This window comes from Halichoeres trimaculatus, unplaced genomic scaffold (genome assembly GCF_033239565.1).
Source record: "Halichoeres trimaculatus isolate MK-OKI-2021-1 unplaced genomic scaffold, fHalTri1.1 fHalTri1_scaffold_9, whole genome shotgun sequence".
Classification (NCBI taxonomy): Eukaryota; Metazoa; Chordata; class Actinopteri; order Labriformes; family Labridae; genus Halichoeres; species Halichoeres trimaculatus.
The window spans coordinates 5,037,262-5,059,775 of NW_027437188.1; the positions used below are offsets into that span (position 1 = coordinate 5,037,262).

At 40.5% G+C, this 22,514-nt stretch overlaps 1 protein-coding gene across 2 annotated transcripts in view; it reads left to right on the plus strand.

Moving 5' to 3' along the window:
* The first annotated feature begins 485 nt into the window (after positions 1–485).
* Positions 486–22,514, plus strand: part of clmpb (CXADR like membrane protein b) — a 109,885-nt gene continuing 87,856 nt past the window's right edge. Inside the window, exon 1 of one of the 2 annotated variants that reach the window (XM_074679740.1) lies at positions 486–900. In XM_074679740.1, the coding sequence (XP_074535841.1) occupies positions 852–900 (49 nt within the window). In that variant the 5' untranslated portion in view covers positions 486–851. Of the gene's footprint in view, positions 901–8,845; positions 8,971–22,514 lie in introns of those variants that run through there. The other variant, XM_074679741.1, reaches the window with a different exon arrangement.

A 22,514-nucleotide genomic window follows, 5' to 3' on the forward strand; every position in this document is an offset into this window, starting at 1 on the left:
TTTCCAAATAATTAAGATGAATAAATACAAATAAATAAATAAAATAGATATATTTAAAAATAAAACAAAAAAATAAATAAACGAATAAATAAACCAATGAATAAATAAATAAACAAATTAGATATATTTTAAAATAAAACAAAAAGAAAATGAACAAATAAATAAACCAATGAATAAATAAATAAATAAATAAATAAATAAATAAATAAATAAATAAATAAATAAATAATTAAAAACACCTTATCGCTGCTGGAGGTTTACATTTACCGTTAACAAGGCTATAGTTTGGAGGTCACTTGATTTCCATTCAAAAGAACCGTGACACCTAACAAGAGGGCTCCCATCCGCTCATCGAGCCCTTCGGTGCTGGTTGCAGATCGGCTGTGTAATAGAACTTCAGACTCTAGAGGTCTCCATCCTTCAGCATCCCTTCATCATCCACCTATTCGCCCTCCTCCTCCTCCTCCTCCTCCTTCTCCTCCTCCTCTCTAGCATTTTGTGCAGCGGAGGAGGAAAGGAGGAGAGACTGCTGAGGAGGAGACAGAGGGGACCCTGAGACAACACGTCCCACGCCAGAGCCAGACAGCCAGGGAACTTTGATTTGACGCCAAGTAGCCTGCGATGAACGTGACGATGAAGAGAACGAGCCGCGTTTCTTCTTCCTGGGAGGCTTAGATATGACGGGCGCCTGAAACATATGATGTCCTTGGACTCATGTGTTCAATCAAGATTTGTTCATTGGTGATTTCGCTCCTTAATTCGCTGATGGTGCCGCTTCATTGTGCCTGCACTTTGGTCAGCCGAGTGAATCTGAAGGCAGTCTGAGCGCATTGTTTCCAGCACCGTTGCATATGGGATTTCCAGCCGTGATGTCTGCAATATTTCGCTCTTTGTTTCTGGGTAAGTCACTTCCCTTTCGTCTATGGGAAAATTTACTCATTTAAAAAAGCAGCTGGGTGTGTTCGTTCGGCGATATGCACTTTGATGCCTTTTGCTTTTTGAGCGATGTGCAGTTTTTTTTTCTTCTTCGTGTAACCTTATTGTTTCACCCATCACCAACACATCTGGCAAATGTTGTCAGCCAACAATGATGTCAGAATGTTATCATCATGATTTTTTTATTTATTTTATTCCAATTACACACAGCCCTACGCTGGAATTTGCGCATTGAATTGCTATTTATATTTACGCCTGGATTTGATCTGTAAACAAAAGGCTGCTCTTTTTGGGGAGAGGCTTTCTTTTTTTTATCAGGGGAGGGGATAGAAGGGGATAAAAGTTCACCTGACCCCTCCCTTTCAATCTGCTGTACAGATGTCTATCCTGTTTGTGCATTTATTGACACCTGTCCTTTAAAGAAAGACCCACTGTGAAGAAACAAAAGATTTATGAGCATTTTTACAGATAAAAACATGAAAGTAAGCCCCTCTGATTTGCTTTGTACACTTTTGTCTTGTCATTTGAACCCATTTTATTTGACAAGTAGCATGTTTTTTAAATTTTCTGGGCATCAACTTTGTGTCAGAAAGAGCTTATAAAATGTTGCTAGGGGCTACAGTAGAAGGAAGTTATTATTATTATAGTAATGATAATTATTATTATTATAAAATGGTTTTAAAAGTCCTTCTTCCTGGAAATGTACTTAGTTCCTGGAGGTTGGAAGCCTATGATGAGTTGTTAAATCCATGGCGACTTCACTTCCATGGAGTTTCCACACCACTGTGAGACAGTGTGTATCACTGTCTTCTAGTTACAGGTTTCACATCCCCCTACTGCTGTCTCATCACCTGCAGTGGAATTTCCCTCCTTGAGTGTAACTGGGAAGTGATAGTCTGAACTGAGTCAGAAAAGTAATTCTAGGTTTGAGAAAGTTTGGAAGCCCCTGAGTCAGAAGTAAGAGTGTTTGCGAGCAGCCATATGAGGAATAATGCACCAGGGAGCTGGCGGCTCGCCTGCTTTGGTTGGCGTCCAGAAGTCGTGCTCTGGTCTATATGAGGCTGGCTGTTTTTTTGGAGTGCAGTCAGGAGAAAAAAAAATCAAAAGCCTCGATCATTTATGTTGAATTTTTCATCCCCTTGGTTAAAACACAGCTGGTTTCATTTGCTCGTGTTCAGCTGTGGGCCTGCATGTGTCCTGTGAGTTTCTCCTCTCCTTCTCCTCCCATTATTCAGTTTCTCTCATATCTTGCCGACCTCTCAGGAGAGGACCCTGCCCCTTGCCCAGTGCACTCTGGGAGAGGGTTCAGTCTCCTGTGACCCTGAAGAGGATAAGCAGTATAGAAAATTGAAGACGGAGATGTGGGCCTGCATACATGCTGGCTTGTTAAAGCTCACTCCAGTCAGCTGGTGAACTCACAGTATGTGATCACTGATCCTGTGCTTGGACTAAAGGAGTTGACTCCTCGGGGATTGCTGTGTATCAACTCTTTTTATGGTTTCTGTTATGAACTTTGAATCCAATAATGATGTGGTTCAAGCTGAACATATATGTTACTGAAATACAAGTCCCATTTGATGGTTCTGATAATGATTGTGCTCAGAAGAAACTCAAAGCATTCCTCAGCCTCATCAATGAAGGTGCAGGCATTACATGCTAAATCAACAACACTCTTTTTTCCCTTTATACAAACAGTAATGGCACTCTATTCTTAAAATAACCATCAGCCTGTGCCTTGAGTATGAAATGACTTGTTGTTGCCATGGTGAGACATTTCCCCTTCCCCTGTCATGTCACAAAATATGACTGTAAAAACAATTTGTGCGACTGAATAGGATATCATAAAGGATGGATGTCTGCTACGCCTGCAACCTGGATCACTTGTCTCATGCAAGAACAAAATTTCTGCCTGTCAGCCAAAATAAGCATATCCCCTGACCAGGAAGATATGCAGCTTTTCAGGCTAGGCTGCTCGACTGTGGCAGACTGTGGCAGACTGAAGGACTTTTTTTTTTTTTCTTTCCAAAAGTTATTGCCAGTTTCAATTCAGGATCAACACCGTGGCCAAGGGAAGAGAGGAAGTGGCTGTTTTATTATAAAGGAATCAATAGTCATTAATAGGGGCTCATTTCCTTTTTATTTGGCTTTGGTCTCACAAGTCCTGAGACATCCTTAATTTAATATCAGTGTGAGATGTAATATCCACTGTTCACATTACAGATAAGTAGCGCAATTAATTGCCACAGAGAGTTCCCAAGCTCCCCTCTGTATACCTCAGTCGATACACAGTAAGGTACAGAACAAGGTCAAATTTAACTCAGGAACAGTGTGGCGGATCCAGCTAGGTAAAGGAGACTTAGTGATGGATTGCCTATCTGTCTTTGTTCCAGGATTAAACGACTCTGAATGAGAGAATCTGAAAATGACTGTCCAAGTAGTAATAACAGAGTGTAAGTCACTCGACAGGAAAGTAATTGAAAAGAATGAGCAGCTTTTGTTTGAGATTCAAACCTCTGCGGCATATTTCACACGAGTTTTGTGTGTTGGAGCGCAAAGCCATGAGACAATGCAACATGAGTGATCGTAGGAGTTATCACTTCCCATCAGTGTATATGTTCAATCCCGTGTTCCTACAGGCATGCATACGTGTGTACAGCAGTGTGGAGATTGTGCCTATGCACGCACGCCAGTACGAGATGTAGATAAAGAGAGCAGTGGCTCCAAACAGAAATTCTGTCCCCATTCTATATTTAGCATGTCTGCCGGGGTAGGCAGAGGATCTCTGAAATGTGAAGATGACAGGAGCCTCCTGAGCCAGAGGTTATGAAGTGACATCTTGATGTGTTTGCGCCTGAATCACACTCCCACACACACCCAGTCAGGCTTCTGACATTCCTACAAACCCAGAGACATTTGGATATTTGACGTCTGGTTACCATACATTAAGGGTGCATTTTGATCTCCTCTTGGCTTGCGTTATTCTTCAGCCTGACCATAAGGCGTCCCTTGTGTACACACACAGCTCTGAAAATATTTGTTTTTCACAGTAATGGGTTGAATATTGAAACTGGGCTCCAACTCGCCTGCTGTTTAAAAAGAATGTGTCAGTTTGGTGTGGATACCTCCAAAGTGACTGGACCTCCAGTGGCTGGTACATTTAACTCACATGAGTGAATTTGATCAGCATGTTGCACACACCCTTTTCAGATATTTTGACACACAAACCGAGCAAACAGATAATGCAAAGCTCCACAATACATAATGCATCATGCTGTAGGTATAACTCTAAGCTGTAGGACATACAGTAGAATAACAATGCAGCTGAAAAACACCAAATAGCTAGCAGCACATTGCTCCAGGTAACTGAATGACTTCCTCCCCACCTACAATGTCAGCGATTTGACACGCAGAACAAAGTGTAAACAGACTTCCATCAACAGAGGATTGTATTACTCAAAGCAGAAATGGCAAATCTGAATTCCTCAGCAAGGGCAAAACAGACTGGAATACAAAACCTCGATGAAGGGTGACTAAAGATGCCTACAGATGAGAACAGAGGTCCAGGTGTCCTCAAAACAATTGACCCATATCATTAACAGACACTGATTTGCCTCCCAAGCACTTTCCCTCCTGATGTGATCGGCCTTTGAATGACACCGTGCAGCCCTGAATAACCAGCCGTCCTTTTCCTGTACCTGAGGGATTCTTCATGTTTCATTGATCGTGTTGCTTTTAGTCAGAAGGTCTGTCGCAGCAGGTTGAATGCCATGTTCGAATGTGAGACTTTGTAAGTGAAAGTCTAGCTGCTTTGTACTATCAGTGCTTTTATTCCTCCTAGAAGAAGGTCGAGGCAGGTTTTATTTTTATAGCAACCGAGACATCTGAGGTAAAACTGAAGGTCGCACTGGTGGAATGAGCAGCGTCGTCTGCCCTGAATTCATTTGCTGTTTGTTCTTTGTCAAACATCTGTGTCCTCTTTCTCGTCTTCCTCTGTAATTTGCCTGCAATTCAAGCATTTTCCCTGTATGGGCCTTTTCTCACTTGCTTCTTGTAAATACTGAGCACATGCCTATTGACAGAGCTGGGTTTGTGCAGCATTTCTGACCTTATAAACCCTCCCCCTTTTCATCCGTCACTGAGAATAATGAGTGCCAGATTATTTTGGAACGTATGAACAGGAACTGCCTATTTCACTTTACTGCTAATCTTTGACAGATGTTCTGGAGAGGCTCACATTCACATTGACTGGAGCCACATGCATAACCTACACACAGCCTTACACTATACTGAAGCCCTGCACCGTACAATTTAGACATTCTGTGTGGGTGTAATCACATACACATAAAAATTACCTCCTGTAGAATACTATTCATCAAATCTGCGAGTGGTTAAAACTTATCAGTTCGGGGAAGATGCTTATTTAGTACATTTTTTCCCAAACGGATTGGAAGACTGATAGTTCTGAATGGTTGCAAATGTTATGCAAGATTACGCACTAGTTTGCCTTTTTTGGCCGGTGTCACTAACACAAAAAACATTTCAGGCTACAAAGATGCTTTTGCTAAACTGGCACACAAGGTTCCTAAATGTTTCGGCCTGTAATCCCCCCCCAAAACAACGACAGCGACTTCCCTCCTCTGAGGTGGCGAAGTTTTGACGGACTCTTCCATTACCCATTGTATAAATTTTAAAAAAGCAGGAGGCAGAATAAAACTGAGAAGATGAAACTAATGCTCTTGGTCAGTCTTAGTCACCTCAATATAATGTATTTCTATAAGTGTGTATTTGAAAAAAAAACAACAACTACCAAATCACTTATTTTTCACAATAATAGATAAAATATGCTGTTTGAACTGTTAACATTTTTTACAGTTAACTGACACTCCTAGGGTGGGTACTGAATTAGTTACTTAAACAGATACAAATTTTTCAAATTCTGTCTGTTACCGATTAGAGCCCGACTGATATGGGATTTTCAGGGCCGATGCCGATGCCGATACTGGGGGCAAAAAAAAAGCCAATATCCAGTATATTGGCGGATATCAGATATATCAACTGATACTCGATATATCGGCTGATATATATAATAAATTCATTGATATACACGGGATATATATTGTATATAATCACAAATTATTATAATACCCATATGATTCAAGACAGAGATAGAACACTATTAAATTAAAACAAGGAACTTCAATTATAAAACTGTCAACATAAGAACTAAAGTGTAAATTAATGATAGATAAAAACAAGCTGTAAACACAATAATAAAAAAAGAAATCAAACTGTAAACACCTTTAATAAATAATTAATTAATCGGTCGGGATCTAGTACCGATTACCAATTCACATAAAATCAAACGATACCATGTTTAGGTACTTTAACGCATCCTTTAGACTGTAAGGAGAGAAAGAGTAGACCAATTTCCATGCTGGACATGAACACAGCATTACAAGTTTGTATATTGAGAAATAAATATGTTAAATTGAAAAGATTTTGCCAGGTACCCGCCATCAGTACTGGATTGTTAAACTGTGTAAGGTACCCACCGTAGACACTCCAAGGGACCCTGACCCCCACCCTGGGAACCACTGATTCAGCAGATAAAACCAAGACATTCCACCAGAGAGAATCAAAGCTAGGATTTTTATGTATCCCTTCTCTCTTTTCTTTTATTGCCTCATTTGTTGAAATGTCGAACACTGGAAAAAGTTGGGATGTTCCACATCTCTAACTTGGTTCCAATTTCAACTTCTTACTCGCCTTTCATTCTTGGCCTTTTTTTTTCCGATGACCTACTGAGCCACTGTTTTTTATACATGTTTGTTATTTGTTTTTAGCTGCTAATATTTACTTAGTTACGCAATGTAAACTAATACCAGTCATTTCCTTTCTTGTTCCCCAAACTGATGATGGGTCACCATCATAAACTGTGTGTGGTCACCATCCTCGGTTTCACCATCATGACATAGGCACAGCCAGCAAACCAATCATAACTGTTCTTTTATTATCACAAAAAGACACTATGTATCCATCGGTGCACATTTAGAAACAAATATAATTTTTTACATTAAAAAAAAATAAACTGTGGAAAATAAAAAGCAAGATGAGGCTATAGTTGGTTTGTACAGTTTGGTAAAGTTGTGGAGGCCCCTAGTGGTTGGAGGCCAGTCGATCCGGTGGATAATCCATGCCTGAAACAAACTCAGGTTTCATTATTTATAATTTTCACCAGTTTTAGAAACTGCTCCTAAATAGGACACCGAAGAAGTACAGAAAAATAAAAGCTACAAGGTCATCAGCTGTACGAATCAATGTCAATTTCCCCTCATATTTTTTTAAATAGGCTTTTTTAAAATCATTTATCAGCATCTTGATTATCAGCATCTCATGATGATTAGCATCTCACCCACACAGAAAAGGAATGTGTTTAATTTCATTACGTGTGTCTAACAGTGACTAAAAAGAAGCAATGATAATGGAAATGGTCTTACAAAAATGGCCCTACATGTTTTTTCACTACCTGACTGCCTCTGGATCTCCATCCAGTTGACCTCAGCAGATATTGATTAACCATCTCAATAAAATGGTTAACTGAATTAAACTGACTGAATGCTTTCAACATCGCATTATGACATCAAGAATGAGCATTATGTGTGGTCATGGATTCCTAAGCAATGAGTGGCACTCCGTTTGAAATAAAAACCCATTGATGAGGAGGTAATTCAAAAACATTGGCATTAAAAAAAGCAACGAATTGCCCTTTAAAACCTTGGTTAGCTATAACACTGACATGTTGCACTGCCCTCAAGCTAACGGTTATCTCTACAGCCATAACAGTTTCTTCCAAAGGGAGGATTTCTGCCTCGTTTGCAGTAGGGAATAACCATGAAAGTCAATGGAGCAAGTGCAATTAGGCTTTCCATTTTCTCAGAAAATGTGACGCGATTTGTTGCTTGTGTGTATAAATATTTAAATCAAGGTCTGCAATTGTTTTATGGTAGCAGCAGATAGATCAAAGAATGAACAAAGCGGTAAGATAAACACTGATGTTGTCTGCGAGGTGGAGCATGGAATTGTCTCCCATTGATTCCCACCAGGAAAGGTCTGTTCTGATATTAAATCTATGCAGATATTGACATTGCTGAAAATGGGATTCCATCTATCACCACCCCAGTGCGCTACATCTACAAGAACAGAGATGATCAAAATTCATGCATCTCACAAAAAATACCGCTAAGAATGATTTGTTTATCATGGTGGGGCTAAGATGCTATCTCAGCGCTCCCAGCCCTGTGGTGATGCTTTCAAGTGCTTTCTGCCATATTGAAAACTGGCTGTGCAAAATAAAACTGGCAGGCTTGTCGTCTCTGAGCAGAACATGCTTTTGATCTGTGTTTCTTGTCCCTGAAACCAGGTATATCTGTGTTTCCTACGCAGCTGTGCGTTCCAACAGTGAAGGAAAATAAACAGCTCAAAAACCAAAATCCCTGTTGCTGGGGTGTCTTTCACTTGCAAGCAGCTTAGCATAGTACTTACATCAGTGACACAAAGGAGGAAAAAGGAAACTATTGATAAAACAGTTATGCCCATTGAGCTGCACAGGGGTGACATTGGTTGTGTTATTTAGCGGTCAAGGCTGTTTGGTGTCTTTAGGGATTTCCTCCGTCACTTGGGAGCTTGTTAAAAATGTCCAGTGGTTAGCAAATCCTGCTTTTGTCACGTGCTGTTCCTGTTTTATATTCCAATGTTTTAGACTTTCAGTTTTCATTTCCTGTTTTTCTTTGTTCCCACTTTCTTCTTCCATATTCTGTGATTCTTTGCTTCCTGCCTTGTAAATGTTTGCCCCGCCCTCATTAGTATCCACCTGTGTCTGATTAGTCTCACCTGGTCCTGATTACTCCAACATCTTCCTCTGTTTCTTTGCCAGTTTTTTTTTAACCCAGTTCCTTCTGTCTGATCCGTGGTTTTCATCATTTTTCTGTGCTTTTGGACATTTTCCTGTGTGCCTGCCATGGACACATGACTAAAGTAAGCCATTTTAATTTCCCTTCATGTTGCAATGAATCCATCCCAGACTCTTTGTGTTACATGCGTACACTGTAGAAAATAATGGATGAGTCTTTCCTGAAGTCATCCACCACTAAAATATTATTTTGATGAAGCATTATTAGCATGACAATGGGTTTCTGTATTCAAAATACTGACTCCAACTCATTTCCAGCTGATCTAGAAACATGAAATGTGTTGGAGTTGAGCTGGTAAGCTTTTAGCCTCCTGGGAAACAGCTACAAGCATTTGATCAGATCAGCCACACCCTTTATATGTCTCCCTTCTAGATATATGCCTGATCGTAATCCACACTTTAAAATAAAATTATCAGCGCCATTGGAGGTTAGTCCTAAATGCTACTTCTTGGCTTCCCAATCAGGTAGAGCAGGACTGGTTTGATTGACAGCATGTCAAAGTCTCTATGACAACACCACGCCATCTAACTAAGTTTTGTAGTGAGAAGAGAGATCTGTGTTTTTCTCTGCTGAAAACTCTTTCTGTGATTAATTTTGTAGTGATGGTGGACACTGGAGCCTAACTGTCAGACAGAAAAAGGACAGAAAAGCAGAAGATAAACAGGAGAGAGATAGAGCACAAGCTAAAGGCTAAAACACAAGCTAAAGGCTAAAACACGGGGCAAACAGTTTGTGCTAATGTTCATTCCAACCCACATGCAGCTCTATGTAAGTGTCAATAAATCTCATTGCGTCATATCTGATAATTAGTTGTCTTGCACAAAGAAAATTCATTTTTTAAAATATGATCTGATCTTTGTTCATTTCCAAAACAAATGCACACCTTGTTAAAAGTGACGTGTATATGGAAGTGTACAAGAGACTCCGGGCCAAAATGTGTCGTTGCAGTCCAATTAGCAAAGCACACTCAGGCTATCCTTCAATTTTCTTGCTTTACTTACCTTCCTGGAAGAGACTGGGTTAAACAGTCTCAGTGAGCTGGCTGTCCTTCTGGTAAATAACCCAGTGTTAAGAATTAACTTATATGGAAGGGAAATGGCAGCACATGCCCGACTGCATTGAAATGAATAAGTAAGCTTTTAGTGGATAATCATATTTAATAGGCTTAGACCAAACTACGGTGATAGTTAAATATGCCAATGGGGAGCACAGTGGTGGTGTGAAGTGGATGAAAACGGAAAAGCATTGAGAGTGGATGAATTTAGGCTTCTGATATGGTTTACATTACAGTATTTCATCTTCACAATAACCCTGAATAATAACTCCATGTTATTCTCTTCGATTAATCTGTTAAACAGGTGTTTTCTTCTGGGATGTATGATACCCTCAGACTCAATAGTTTAGCTGCAACCCTTAAGGTGACAAATGATGCAGTGGAAAACTGATTAAAAAATGTTTATGAAGATATAGTTAAATAGAGAAAGTTATTGAACCACTAAAACAGCCAGTTTGGGGACCCTTAAGTCTCCATGGTTGGACGATGTTGTGAAATCATAATGAATAAAATTCATAACCACAAATGTCCCTATCAGCTTTTTTTGCCCGTGATACTGAGCTGATTTTTAGTATTTAAAATCTGCTGATACTGAGTCCTGATCTGATACCCAGGTTTGCAGAGATAAACTTTACTAACTTTATGAAACATGACACTTTCTCTGTGGATATTTATCTGTTCTTTCAAGCCCAGAAACTTTTATTATTATTATAATTATTATTATTATTATTATTATATTTTTGTATTATTACTATTATTCCACTGTTTTTTTGTGTCTTTTACCTACCTGGTGTTTTAAATTATTTTAATAACATTTGATTTAATTGAATGTGTTCATTCATTGTGTTTTTATTGATCTTAATTCTAAGCCTGTACAGTTCTTTGGCTAACTGCGGTTCTTTTAAAATGTGCTACATAAACAAAGTTTGACCTGACTTGACAGAAACAGCGAAGCAGCCTATCTTTTGTTAGTGAACTACGATGCATGTTGTTAGTAAAGTTTTGGTTGTATTGAATGCCTTGTAAAAAGATTGTAGTGCATAAATGTGTTCACATGGGGCTGTTGGACTGTTTTCACATTCTAAATTGTCTTATGGAGTTGCTCATGCTAATGTTTGTTGTTGCTTTTTAAATCGTATGTCCCTTTAGAGTTGCCGTAGGGTGCTGTACAGCAGATGCTTTTGCTGTAATGAGTCTGGTTGTGCATGAAGCTAAGTGTGGCTGCTGTTCCACATCAATGTACCTTATGTCATTATTTCCCAGCAACTTTACGAGGTTGGGTGGATTTAGAGCGCTTGGTCATCCTGACCCATAGGTTTTTGCCAGAAAATTTTGCTCAGTGACTGTTAAGGTCAATGATTGCTTGAGAAGATCAGCCAAAATACTGACCACTGATTGGTTAGGGTTAGGCCTTGACCTGCCTCAATCCAATACTTGTTGTGCGGATTGAAACATCCCTGTTCAAATGACACACAACGTTTCATCTGAAAATGCTAAAACACAGTGAAAAAATCTGCGTTTACACGGAAACACTGATTGACTGAAAACGCTGTGGTAAGCATGCCAGGCCTGTTAGTGGTGCTGTAACTATCTTGTCCTACCTTGTACTTTTGGGAGATCTCCACTGAAGTGGAGTTGAGCTGGTCATCTGGTGTATTGGGGAATACTAAGTTAAAAAGTGGAGCAAAAGATGCACATTTTGTTGAAAGGCAGTAAGCAGATACAGCAGATTGAGCAGCATAAGCGCAACACGGTAGTTCGCAACGATCGTAGCAACGGTACTGTTGTCCTGTTGAATACGCGTGTGAGGTGGAGTGTGACGTCAGCGTTTCCACTGAAAACGCCGGCTTACCGTTTACACGGCAACAGTGTTGGCAGCGTTTCCGAAAAATCCCACTCTGGAAGCTGTTTTCTAAAGTTTGCATTTTAGGTTGGCTGAAACGCTGTTTCCGTGTAAACGCGGGGCTGAAACGCAACAAAAGTTATGCGTTTCACCCTAAAACCGTTGTTGTGTAAACGGCCTCTTAAGCTCCAAGTTACCTACTGTGGAGAAGGACAGGGGTCATGCAAAGTTAGCATGATGATCTACATGTGTATTGCAGATCTCAAGCTTTGTAACTGTTATCAGAACAGTTTGTAAACAGGTTGAATTCTGCTTTTGAAATTTTAGTTTCAGTCTTAGCCTGGTGCCATTGGCATTTCAAACAAGCCTCAAGTGGACAATTGAGGAACTGCTGTTTTTATGTTTTGTTTTGTTTTTCCAGTCACACATTTCCAACGCCAATTTAGCCGCTTGGATCTTATCATCACGGCTCATGCTAAATGTAGGACCACTTTTACCACTGGACTTTGCAAAGTGGATATTTTTCTAGGTGACATTGTCAAAATACTCTGTTCACCCTCTGCTGAAAACTGATGCTTTCTAACGTACCGTCTTTTGGGGGTTTAATTGCTCATGGTCTGTATGTGTCACACCCCAACCTGTGTGGTTCCTCATTTCATGCTGCGTCTATTGATTATCACATCCTAACACCAACCTGGACGTTCAATTTGCATCACATTTCTAAGATAACTCACAGGAGAATACAGCTCACAGCCAGACACCGACCACTGTGTGTTCTCCGCATTAATCTCAAAGCCAAAGATTTTTCACGCAGACAGGAGAACTCTGAAATGTACATTTATTTCTTGCATCCCGGGGTGGTGCCACTGCACAAAAAATTGACTTTCCTTTCACTCTACATGGCATTCAGCTGTAATTCAATCCTTGGAATTGATTGCAGATGAAGAAAAGCGACTTGCACTGCATCACACAAAGGCAAGGCGGACCTGTTTTTTTTTTTTTTCTCTGTTCTCGAGCTTTTCCAATTGAGGGCTGACTGAATGAACAGGAGGAAATGTTGCACGTCGCTCTATTTAGACGCCCGCTGTTCCTTTCAGTTTGAGGCAGTTTATTAGCCCAGCAAGCAGGACACTCCATTAGGTGTTTTGAAAGCGCGTGCTCCATTGTCTCACTCCATTTCCTCTTTTGCTTGCCAGCCTTCCCTAAAGCGTTAGTGGCTTTAATCAGCAGAGGCCCCTCTGCCCTTTAAACATTTATCTTCAGCCGCTTTTGGTCGTCACCGAGCAGCCCTGGAAAGACCTAAAGATGGATGGGGCCTGGAAAGGAGGGGATTATTTGGTGGCCATTGATTAGAGAAGCGGAAGACAAAGCGGTTACCTGCACAAGACCTGAACACCATCTGGAGGATCCCCTTCACTCTTAGTGCATGAAAGCTGAAGTCAGGACTCAGCCATCTGTCCAATTAAGATCTGTGCTGAGTGTGAGAAAGAATAGGATCTTTTGGTGTTGTTGGAGAGTAAAAAAAAAGTCGATTATGCAGAAACTTTAAATAGCAGGCTTAATCTTTTTATTGACTACAACAAAACTCTGGGAATGACCTTTAAAACTCTGAGACATCGGCGCTTCTGCAGATGAATTCTTTTCGGGGATGAAATCCTTGCTCAACAAAACCTTACCTTTTGTAATGGTCATTCATTAGGAGCTGTAAAATGCATTTACTAAGGTCCAGTCTTGGCTTACTGGTCCTGCCCTTTCATAATGGATGGAGTTTGATGAATGGTTTAATTACCTACCCACAATGCACTGTGATTTGGTATTTCATGGCACTGCAAAATTATTGCAAACTGAATACCATTGATCAACCACTAGTTTGTCCACAAATTAAGAATGTAACAGCCTGATTGCTCTACAGATGTTTGCTGTATATCTCATAACACAGAGGCAGGGCCTTTGTCAGGTAGAGAGGTTGAAATGTTTGTTTCCACAGGAGATAATGTCACTGGAGGGTTGGTCAAAAGGCTGTTTCCAATGCAAGTGTGGAAAATGCTTCTTTTTCCTTCTTGCTTCTTTTCCCTTTCCCCGCAAAGTGTTGCACAACAGATGGCTCCACCACCTTTGTTTTTTCCGACTCGTTAGACTTGACTTGTTGATGAAATGGAGCCTTTACGGTATACTGCTCATGCAGATGCGTAGCAGTATATTTTTTAATGCTCCTCTGACTGAAAGTGCCCAGCAGCATGACCGTAATAAAGCCCAGCCTTGAGTTTCTACTATATGGATGTTACTGTGCTTCTTACAAGACTGTATATTGTTCCCACTTTCAGAACAAGCAAGAGCACACGTTTTAGCTTTGTATGGTCTTAAAGTTAATGCAGAGAATGTTTTTTTTTCATTTAACAGCCAAATAAACACTCAAACCTATTCTTGGGTGTTTTCTGCTTTAAAGTGGGTACACACTACAAGACAGTGGGGCTGGTTTTTGTCTTGATCTTTCCTTATGAGCAAAGCCAGCAAATGCTTGGTTGTCTGATGTTGGCAAACAACATCATGTGAGATTTTCCAGGAGTGTAGCGTGTGTTAATAGTGAGCCAGGCAGAGGGTTTCAGAAGGAGAGATCGTAGATATTGAACATGTTTAATATTAGCGACTGGAAATCATGTGTGGTGAGCTCTGAGAGGAGCCGAGCAGGTACAGTGTGTAATGTCCAAAGGACAACACCCCATTGAGAAACACTAAGCCTGTGCAGAAGTGCTAAAAGTCGCTGTTCATGGAGGATCCACTTGAGGCTGGCTGCAGAAAGACCAGAAACCATGTACACACCAAGCTGAAACAAACAGACTTTTACAGCATTAAAAAACTATATTTACAGTGTTGTTCAAAAATGGCTTAGGTCTAAAACACTAATTTTGCTTGAGGCACACACTGTACGGGGATGATTTTTTTTCTTACTTGACAGTTTAGAAGTTACAAGGATCAATAGTTTGTCCAATCAGAGGGAGAGCTCAGCTCATGTAACCATAGCTGTTAGAATGGAAGCTCAAAGTCTGTGCCATACCCAATATGGCTGTGTCCAATGTTGGGCTTCATGTCACTGTTTCAGGAACAGATGTGTGATGTTGCTGAGGCTGCGTCCATATTTGATACAGCAGGGGTAGACTACCTAGGGAACAGGTGCCATGGCTGGCACATGAGGCCATTCATGTTGGCATGCACAAAACAATTACAATGAGGCAGAGAACAAAATAAATAAATTACATAACTCTTCACAAGAAATTGAGCACACTTGAAGTATTCTTACATAAAAGTTTAACTAACATTAAATAATAAATTTAAGCCATGACGCTACAAGTGCAAGAATGTGTCCTGCAAGTGCGTCACAGCAAATCTCTTGGAAGGTTAGCCTGCTAGCTCACAATCACATCCATTTAGTGGCGTTATCAAGGCGAACAAACCAAGTTCCATTTGTTCTTTCCAACACAGTTGGACAAAGATGTGGATTTATTGCCAGATATGACCAGAGATTGGGGGATATGCACCCTTTGCTGTTAAGGTGTGGTTGTCAAAGTGTAGGATGTCAAGTGCGTAGCATCTTTTTGAGACCAAACACGAAAACAGCGTTAGCAAAGTATGTGACACAGAGCAACACATTCAAAACTTTCTGTACAGTTAACAAACCTGGGAGTTATATCATTTCTCACTAGCTTGGCATGAAAAACCATTCAAGGAGACTTTAGTGTCAACTGTTGATGATTTTATGACAGAAGTTAGTATTGGCACTTTAAGCACGAGTGTATTTTAAAGGGGCTTGGATTTTAGAAAAGGTTGCCTCGCCCTGTTATACAGTCTGTGGTGGTGTCACGTGTACCAGAACAAAAGCCAATCAGGGCTCCAGCTGACTCAGCTGACTGACAGAAGAGGAAGTAAGACAGGACAAAATTCCAGGACAAATTCCTGCTGTCTTCATGACTTTTTTCATAATCATTTTTCTTTTTGGTGTGTTTATCGGAATTTAAGAGGACAAAAACAGCCATCATTGCTTCTTCCTATTCACTTGCTTTGTTTGTTTACAATGACGTCACATTTTACTAGGGATGGGTACCGAATTAGGTGCTTTAATAGGTACCGACCGTATTCTGGCGAAAGTACCGGGTATCGATTCATGTAAAATCAAAAGGTATCATATTCAGGTACCTAAATGCATCCTTGTGAATGTGTGAGAGTGGAAGAGTAGGTGATTTTTCATGCCAGACATGAACACAGCATTATAAGGTTATATATTGAAGAATAAATATGTTAAATTGAAAAGAATTAACATTTTATTATTAAATAAATTGTCATTTTTTACTACATAAACACACAAAAGTACCGAAAATTGGTACCGTTGAGTACTGGCACCAATTGCCAAGCACTGGGAATCGGTACCGTATTGTTTCAAATGTGAAAGGTACCCATCCATCCATCCCTACATTTTACTACACGAGATTTGGAGTATTGAGCGTGAAGAACCTGATACCTGATAGAATCAGTAAGTGTGTGGTGTCCTCTGGAGACACGCCACACACATTGGAAGAGGCATAGAAGACATAGAAGAGTGCACCTCAGATATTCAACAAACTGATACTAAAAGACTCCCAGTCGTGACTTCCAGCTCGGAGGCATCTGTTCTCCATTTGTTCTGGGCCCGGCCCATCATGGTTTTCTGACTTTTATACCACCACATCTCCAGTGAAGAGACAGACACAGGCTTAGGACAGCATTCAAGATGCCTGTCATGGTTTGGCATTGTTGTCCACGCTGTCAAACTGTGAGTGATATTGTCTTATTGTGGTTGCTGGATTAGAATGCAGATCCTCTCCAGTGTGTGAACAGCTCTGCGCAGAATGTAAACCAGGCTGCACTCACAGTTTTCTCTCCCTCTAAAAATGATTAAACATGAGTCTTTTTTGGGACGTCACGTTTTCTTTCAACAGCAGACATAATTTTATTTTGTATGTCTTCCTTCAAGAGGGAAATCAAGAGTGTTAGCATTTGGCGTGATTTGCTGTCGGGAGTCCAACGATGCTGCGGAGGAGGAAATAGCAGAGTTTGCAGATTCAAGCTCTTAAAATAATTAAAGTTGGCATGATGACGCTGCTTTCTCAACGGGTCTATGCCTAAAAAAGACAGCTTTGGGAGTTGCCACACACCAATAGCAACAGCAGGCTGAGATCAACAGTAGAAAAAGGGATGATAAAGGTTACAATGTGCAGATACAATTAAATGGAATGCATAATTCTGTCACTGAGGAGTGAAATGAAGCTTTTGGCAGCTGACCCATCATACTAAAAAAAACAAACATTTTTCCATTTAAGAGTGGGAGACGCTGTTTACTCTATTAACCTTTCCTCTCGGTTGCACTCATGACATTGAACAATGTGGAAGAGGCGGACTCCGCGCTGGCCCTTTTGCTAATGAGGCAATTAAGTCTATGCTGCCTTGGTTGAGCAAGGGGCAGGGAGAGCAAGGCAAGTCATCTGCTGTCTCAGCAAACACCAAGCATCTAAGCCGTGCTGCAGTCGGAATGCATAACGAGCTCTGCTTTGTTGTAGTGGCCGCCCGGTCGTCTTGGTCCTGCCTTGTCAATTTCTAACCCTTCGCACAGCTGGAGATCATGAGCGGCATCAGGCCATATCTGTCCATGTGCGCCGAACTGCAGTGAATAGAGGAGATAACATAATGTTTGTGTTCCATTTGTACATTTTTATCAAGCCTAGGTGGGCAGCAATGGTGTAACATAGCTGCGACCATCTGTAAATTATCTTTGAAATATCACAGCAGTGCTTAAAGCTTTACAGCCTTTTTGTTGGGGTAAACACTAGTGTTTATCTATCATAGTACACTCAGAGCTAGGGATGGGTATCAAAAACCAGCTCCTGTTAGGAGTCAATAGGAAATGGTTCAATCCATTGACATGATTAGCCTTTGTGCTTAACTATTCCCTCATTGATTCTTGGCATCACTCTCAAGCTGCCAGACTTTTTGTTGGCTATTGTGCCCAAGCTATCCTAGCTCAGCAGATGGATGAGAGTTTCCCAAGAAAACTATGATTCAGGATTTTCTGCTTAAATTTTACTGATGAACTGAGCACACAAAGAAATGTACACTACTCTCTCACACCAGATTCCAGTGTTTCACCTATCCTTCTATAGGGGAGGCGGCCTAAGTGTCGGATTAATTTTATTTTCCACATAGCGCCAGATCACAGCAGAAATAATTTATTGTTCCCTCTCTCATAAATCAGGTTTGTTCCTTGTTTTTTTTTAATCTAACAGACTAAATAGCCTTATGTTATTATCTAATTTTCATGATGAGATGTCATTTGTACATCGTTGGGTTCACATTTCTCCTTGCAGAATTTCACCGTGCAGAAAAGAGCACGTGATCTTTAGCGCACTGTAAAGTTTTGCTCAAACACGTTCACATGCACACCAACATGAGCACATTTACACAGACAAGCTCATTTTGTATCGTGGACAGAAAGCTGGAAAAACCACCATAAGAATCATTTCCCAACGCTCTTTCCGTCAAGATGCAACATTTGGTCTCCTGCCCCCCCCTGCTGCCGACAAGGTCACCGCCCCACCAGGGCTGTAAACCTAGGGGAAACACTGAGATTCCCATTCTATACATTCAACATGTTACACATCTCCTAATGGACCAGAAACGGTATAGAAAAAAATAGCGCTAGCTTGATGCTTACCTTTTAAGGAAATTGCATTGATAGACTAGCGGTTGGTGGTGCAACACTTTGTGCTGCAGCCTCAAAGCAAGAAGGTCTTCGGTTTGATTTCCAGCTGGGCTGGTGGGACTTTCTGTGTGGAGTTTGAATTTTTTCACCATTTATGCTTGGGTCCTCTCCGGGTACTCCGGCTTCCTCCCACAGTCCAAAAACACGCTCATCAGGTTAATTGGTTACTCTAAATTTAATGTAGGTGTGAGTGTGTGTTTGAGAGGTTGTCCTGTCCAGGGGTGTACCCCACCTCTCACCCTGAGGATCGGCTCCAGCCTCCTGCGACCCTGCACAGGGTAAGAGGCATGGAAAATGAATGAATGCTAGCGGTTAGCATTCATCAATTTAACTTTAGTTTTTACAACAGAATTTTAACTTTCATCAAAGAAACACAGCACGGTTGCTCTTTAAAAACTGCATATCTCAAAATACTAACAGGCCAAAAAGAAAAGGTACATACAATCTTGTGACTGACTTTAGCATAGCTATGGCAAGCTCAATGTTCCAAACAACTCAAAGCATTGCTATAACCCCTTTGAGGCACTAGATGGCCTATTCCAGTCAATAACATCCAAGAAAATAGTAAATCAAGATCATTTAGCATGCATTTGTTACTCATTTTTACTTATTTTCATCCAGAGATATACAGATCCACCAACCAATTTCATATTTATTTACTTTTTAAGGCAATAAATTGTTGGCACTGAAAACCTGTTGAGCAGACTTTCTGTAGAGAGAAAATTCACAGGAGGAATGGATAAGGGAATTGGATTGATAAGTAATATTGATGAGGGCGTTCGTATCAGTAAAATCTTATCAATACCCATCCCTACTCAGAACATCTCAGACATTTTATTTATAGACGAGACTAAAACCAGTTTATTCTTACATTCAGAACCATTGTGCTGCCTCCAGGTCAAACAGAGACTGATACCTGTTTCATTTGTCAGCCTCAGTGTGTCCTGTTGACTTGAGTATTTACAGTGTTTCTGGATGTTATGAGTTATTCATGCAGCTAAAAGAGCTCTTGCTAGCCGACAGACTGAAAGGATGTTGGTTTTACTGAAGGTCAGTGTGAAGAGTGGCACACACACTGGGGCTGGAGATTTACGGTAAAGTAGAGCCAAGTGGAGAAAAGATGTTGCTCTGATCCTGGGGTCCCAGTAGACGTGTGAGAAAAGCAAGGTTCTGCTTCTCTTTATCACTTATTCACAGATAACTGAAAGACTGACACAACATGTGTGGCAGGAAGATAGTAAATTGCGGATACACTACCATGCACATGCTTGATGATTGAGTGGCTTGTGATGTGGGCTTTCATGCCTGGTTTTATCAGCCTGTCCCTCTCTGACACACTTCTGATGGACAGTGTGGGATTCCAATTTTCTCAAGTGCTTTCTAGAACATTTATGCTGAAAAATGTGCTGAGAAGATGCGTCCATTTAAGACATAATTCCAACTCGATTGCCTTAAACAACAGTTAGATTTTACCCTCCTGTAAGTATGGTGGCGAGCTCCCATGAGCAGCTGTGATGTCCCATAAAAAGGCCAGCATTAGGGCCTGAGTTAATGTGTTTAAGGGATGCACAATTCTAACGAGTGATAAAGGAAGGCTTATGGCTGCTCAGAAGGGATTAGGGGACATCGTTGTCTGTCTTAAGGCTCAGGCTTAACCGTCATACTTTTTTTTTTTTTTTTTTTTCCCTCCTCCCTGGTAATGAATCGCCAGTGTTTCTTGACACAACGCATGAAGAACAACGTCTCACTCGGCAGGGAATGAAGACGGCCGCTCATTAGCCGCGGAAAGGTGTACCGAGCCAGAAAGAGGAGATGTCCGGACAGATTTGCTTGAAATCGATGCCTGTCTTGTGAAGCTTTCCCTTGCAGTCGCTGCAAGTTATCAGATTCCTGGGAGAAGAAAAAGGTGCGTTCAAGTCGTACAGACACGTTTTAAAGGCACGCCGTTGAAGCTAAAGAATGGGGTGAGCAGCTTTCACAGTCCACTTAAACATATTTGCCTTCGCCATGTGACCAGATCAATATTGAGAGATTACCTCTGCTCGGTGGGAGACACGGATACCTCTGAAGAGGCAGGATTGGAGAATGACAGAGCTGGTGGTTTTCAGTTACAGGACACTAAAGATGCATCGTGGCAAGGGCGCCAGAAAAAAGTGCTCAGTTTGCAAAGGGCTGCACCGGCAACTGACCATGTGTGTGTTTGCTGCTGGCTAAAATTACTGACACTGGACACGACAGGATGCGTGGCTTCACTGCAGAACACTGGATCCTGGAGAACAGAGCGTCACCATCACTCACTTCTCTTCCTGTTTTATCTGGTACCAGACTTGTTCCTTTTGTTTCACATATACATGAGACTGCTGCCATAAAAGCTGTCTCATAAAAGCTCTGAGAAACATGACACTCTTATTCAATATTCAGCTCGTGGCAGTTCAAGGCAGAAGAAAGTGCCTCTTTTGTCTTTGTTATGGTGAGTATGTGAAACAACGTGTCACAGGTTGGGACATAACATGCCGTTACTTTCCTGATTATTATTTTTAAAAACTTTTGCCCCAAGCTGCAGAGGCATATTTCATTCACTTCAAAATTAAACAAAACTCAGGTTTCAGAGGAATTTATTCTTAGGTTTGTTTGTTTTTTAATTTTGTTTTTGATTAATATTTTTTTATTGGTTTGTTTTTGGTTATAATTATTTCTGTTTTTATGAGTAATTTTTTGTGGTAATTTTTTTTTCTTCTGATTAATATGCCAACTGATTAACTTTTTTTTCTTCATTGGTTTGTTTTTTGTTATAATTATTTCTGTTTTTCTGAGTTTTTTTTTCTGTTTTCAGATGACTTTTTTCCTGTTTTTCTGAGTAATTTTTTTCCTGAAGTATCGAGATACTTAGAAATCCCCCGAGAACCTCAACCTGCTGTTTTTCGTGGTATTTTTTTCCTCCTGTTTTTAGGAGTATTTTTTTTTCCTGAAGTATCCAGCTACTTTGAAATCCTGTGAGAACATCCAACATGCAGACGACTCCTGTGGATGTGTGGTGGCTCCTGTGTCCCACACATATATGCCTTAGAAAATAATTATAACAAAAAAGAAACCAATAAAATCAGAAAAACAAAATTAATTTCCACAAAAATATTACTCATAAAAACAGAAATAATTATAACAAAAAACACACCAATACAATGATTATAACAAAAAACAAACCAATAAAAAAAATATTAATCAGATAAACAAAATTGATTACCACAAAAAAACAAACCGAAGAATAAATTACTCTGAAAAACCTGAGTTGTTTTTTTTCTTTAAGTGAATGCAATACGCTTCCGTACCAAGCAAACATGACTTACCTTTGGATTCATATTTATGCTGATCTGTAGCTCAGGCTAACAGACCGCCTGCTGCATTGTTTTCTGGGGCAGTGTCTATTTGGTTGGCACTAGTGCCCTTGTTTTGCCCCGGAAGATTCTGCCTTGAGAGCTTTTCATTGGCATACAACTTAGCACTGTGTTGTCATTATGGTAAACCGACCGTTTAGAGTCTGCAGGGAAATCACGATGCGGCCGCACAAGCACGTTTTTGATTATTAATGCAAGTCGTAAGTGGGAGCAACGCCCATCTTGACATCTCCTTCCCTTACCCCCTTCACTCCTCCATTGTCCTCTGCTCAGCCAGACAATCTACATATATAATCACCTTTGTGGTTGATCTCAGGAACAGCTAGAGTGGTGCTTTTAGATGGGAGGGAGAAAAGATAACCTGCTCTGTCCTGTGGGTGGACATGATGATGCATTATAGCTTACATTATCATTAGCATAGAAGATAATGAGAGAACTTGTCATTTTACTTATAGACTTTTGTGTTTCTTCACCAGAGGCGCTGATCCCACTGTGTTGTTTATTCAGTGTGTGTGTTTTGAAGGTGGAAAAA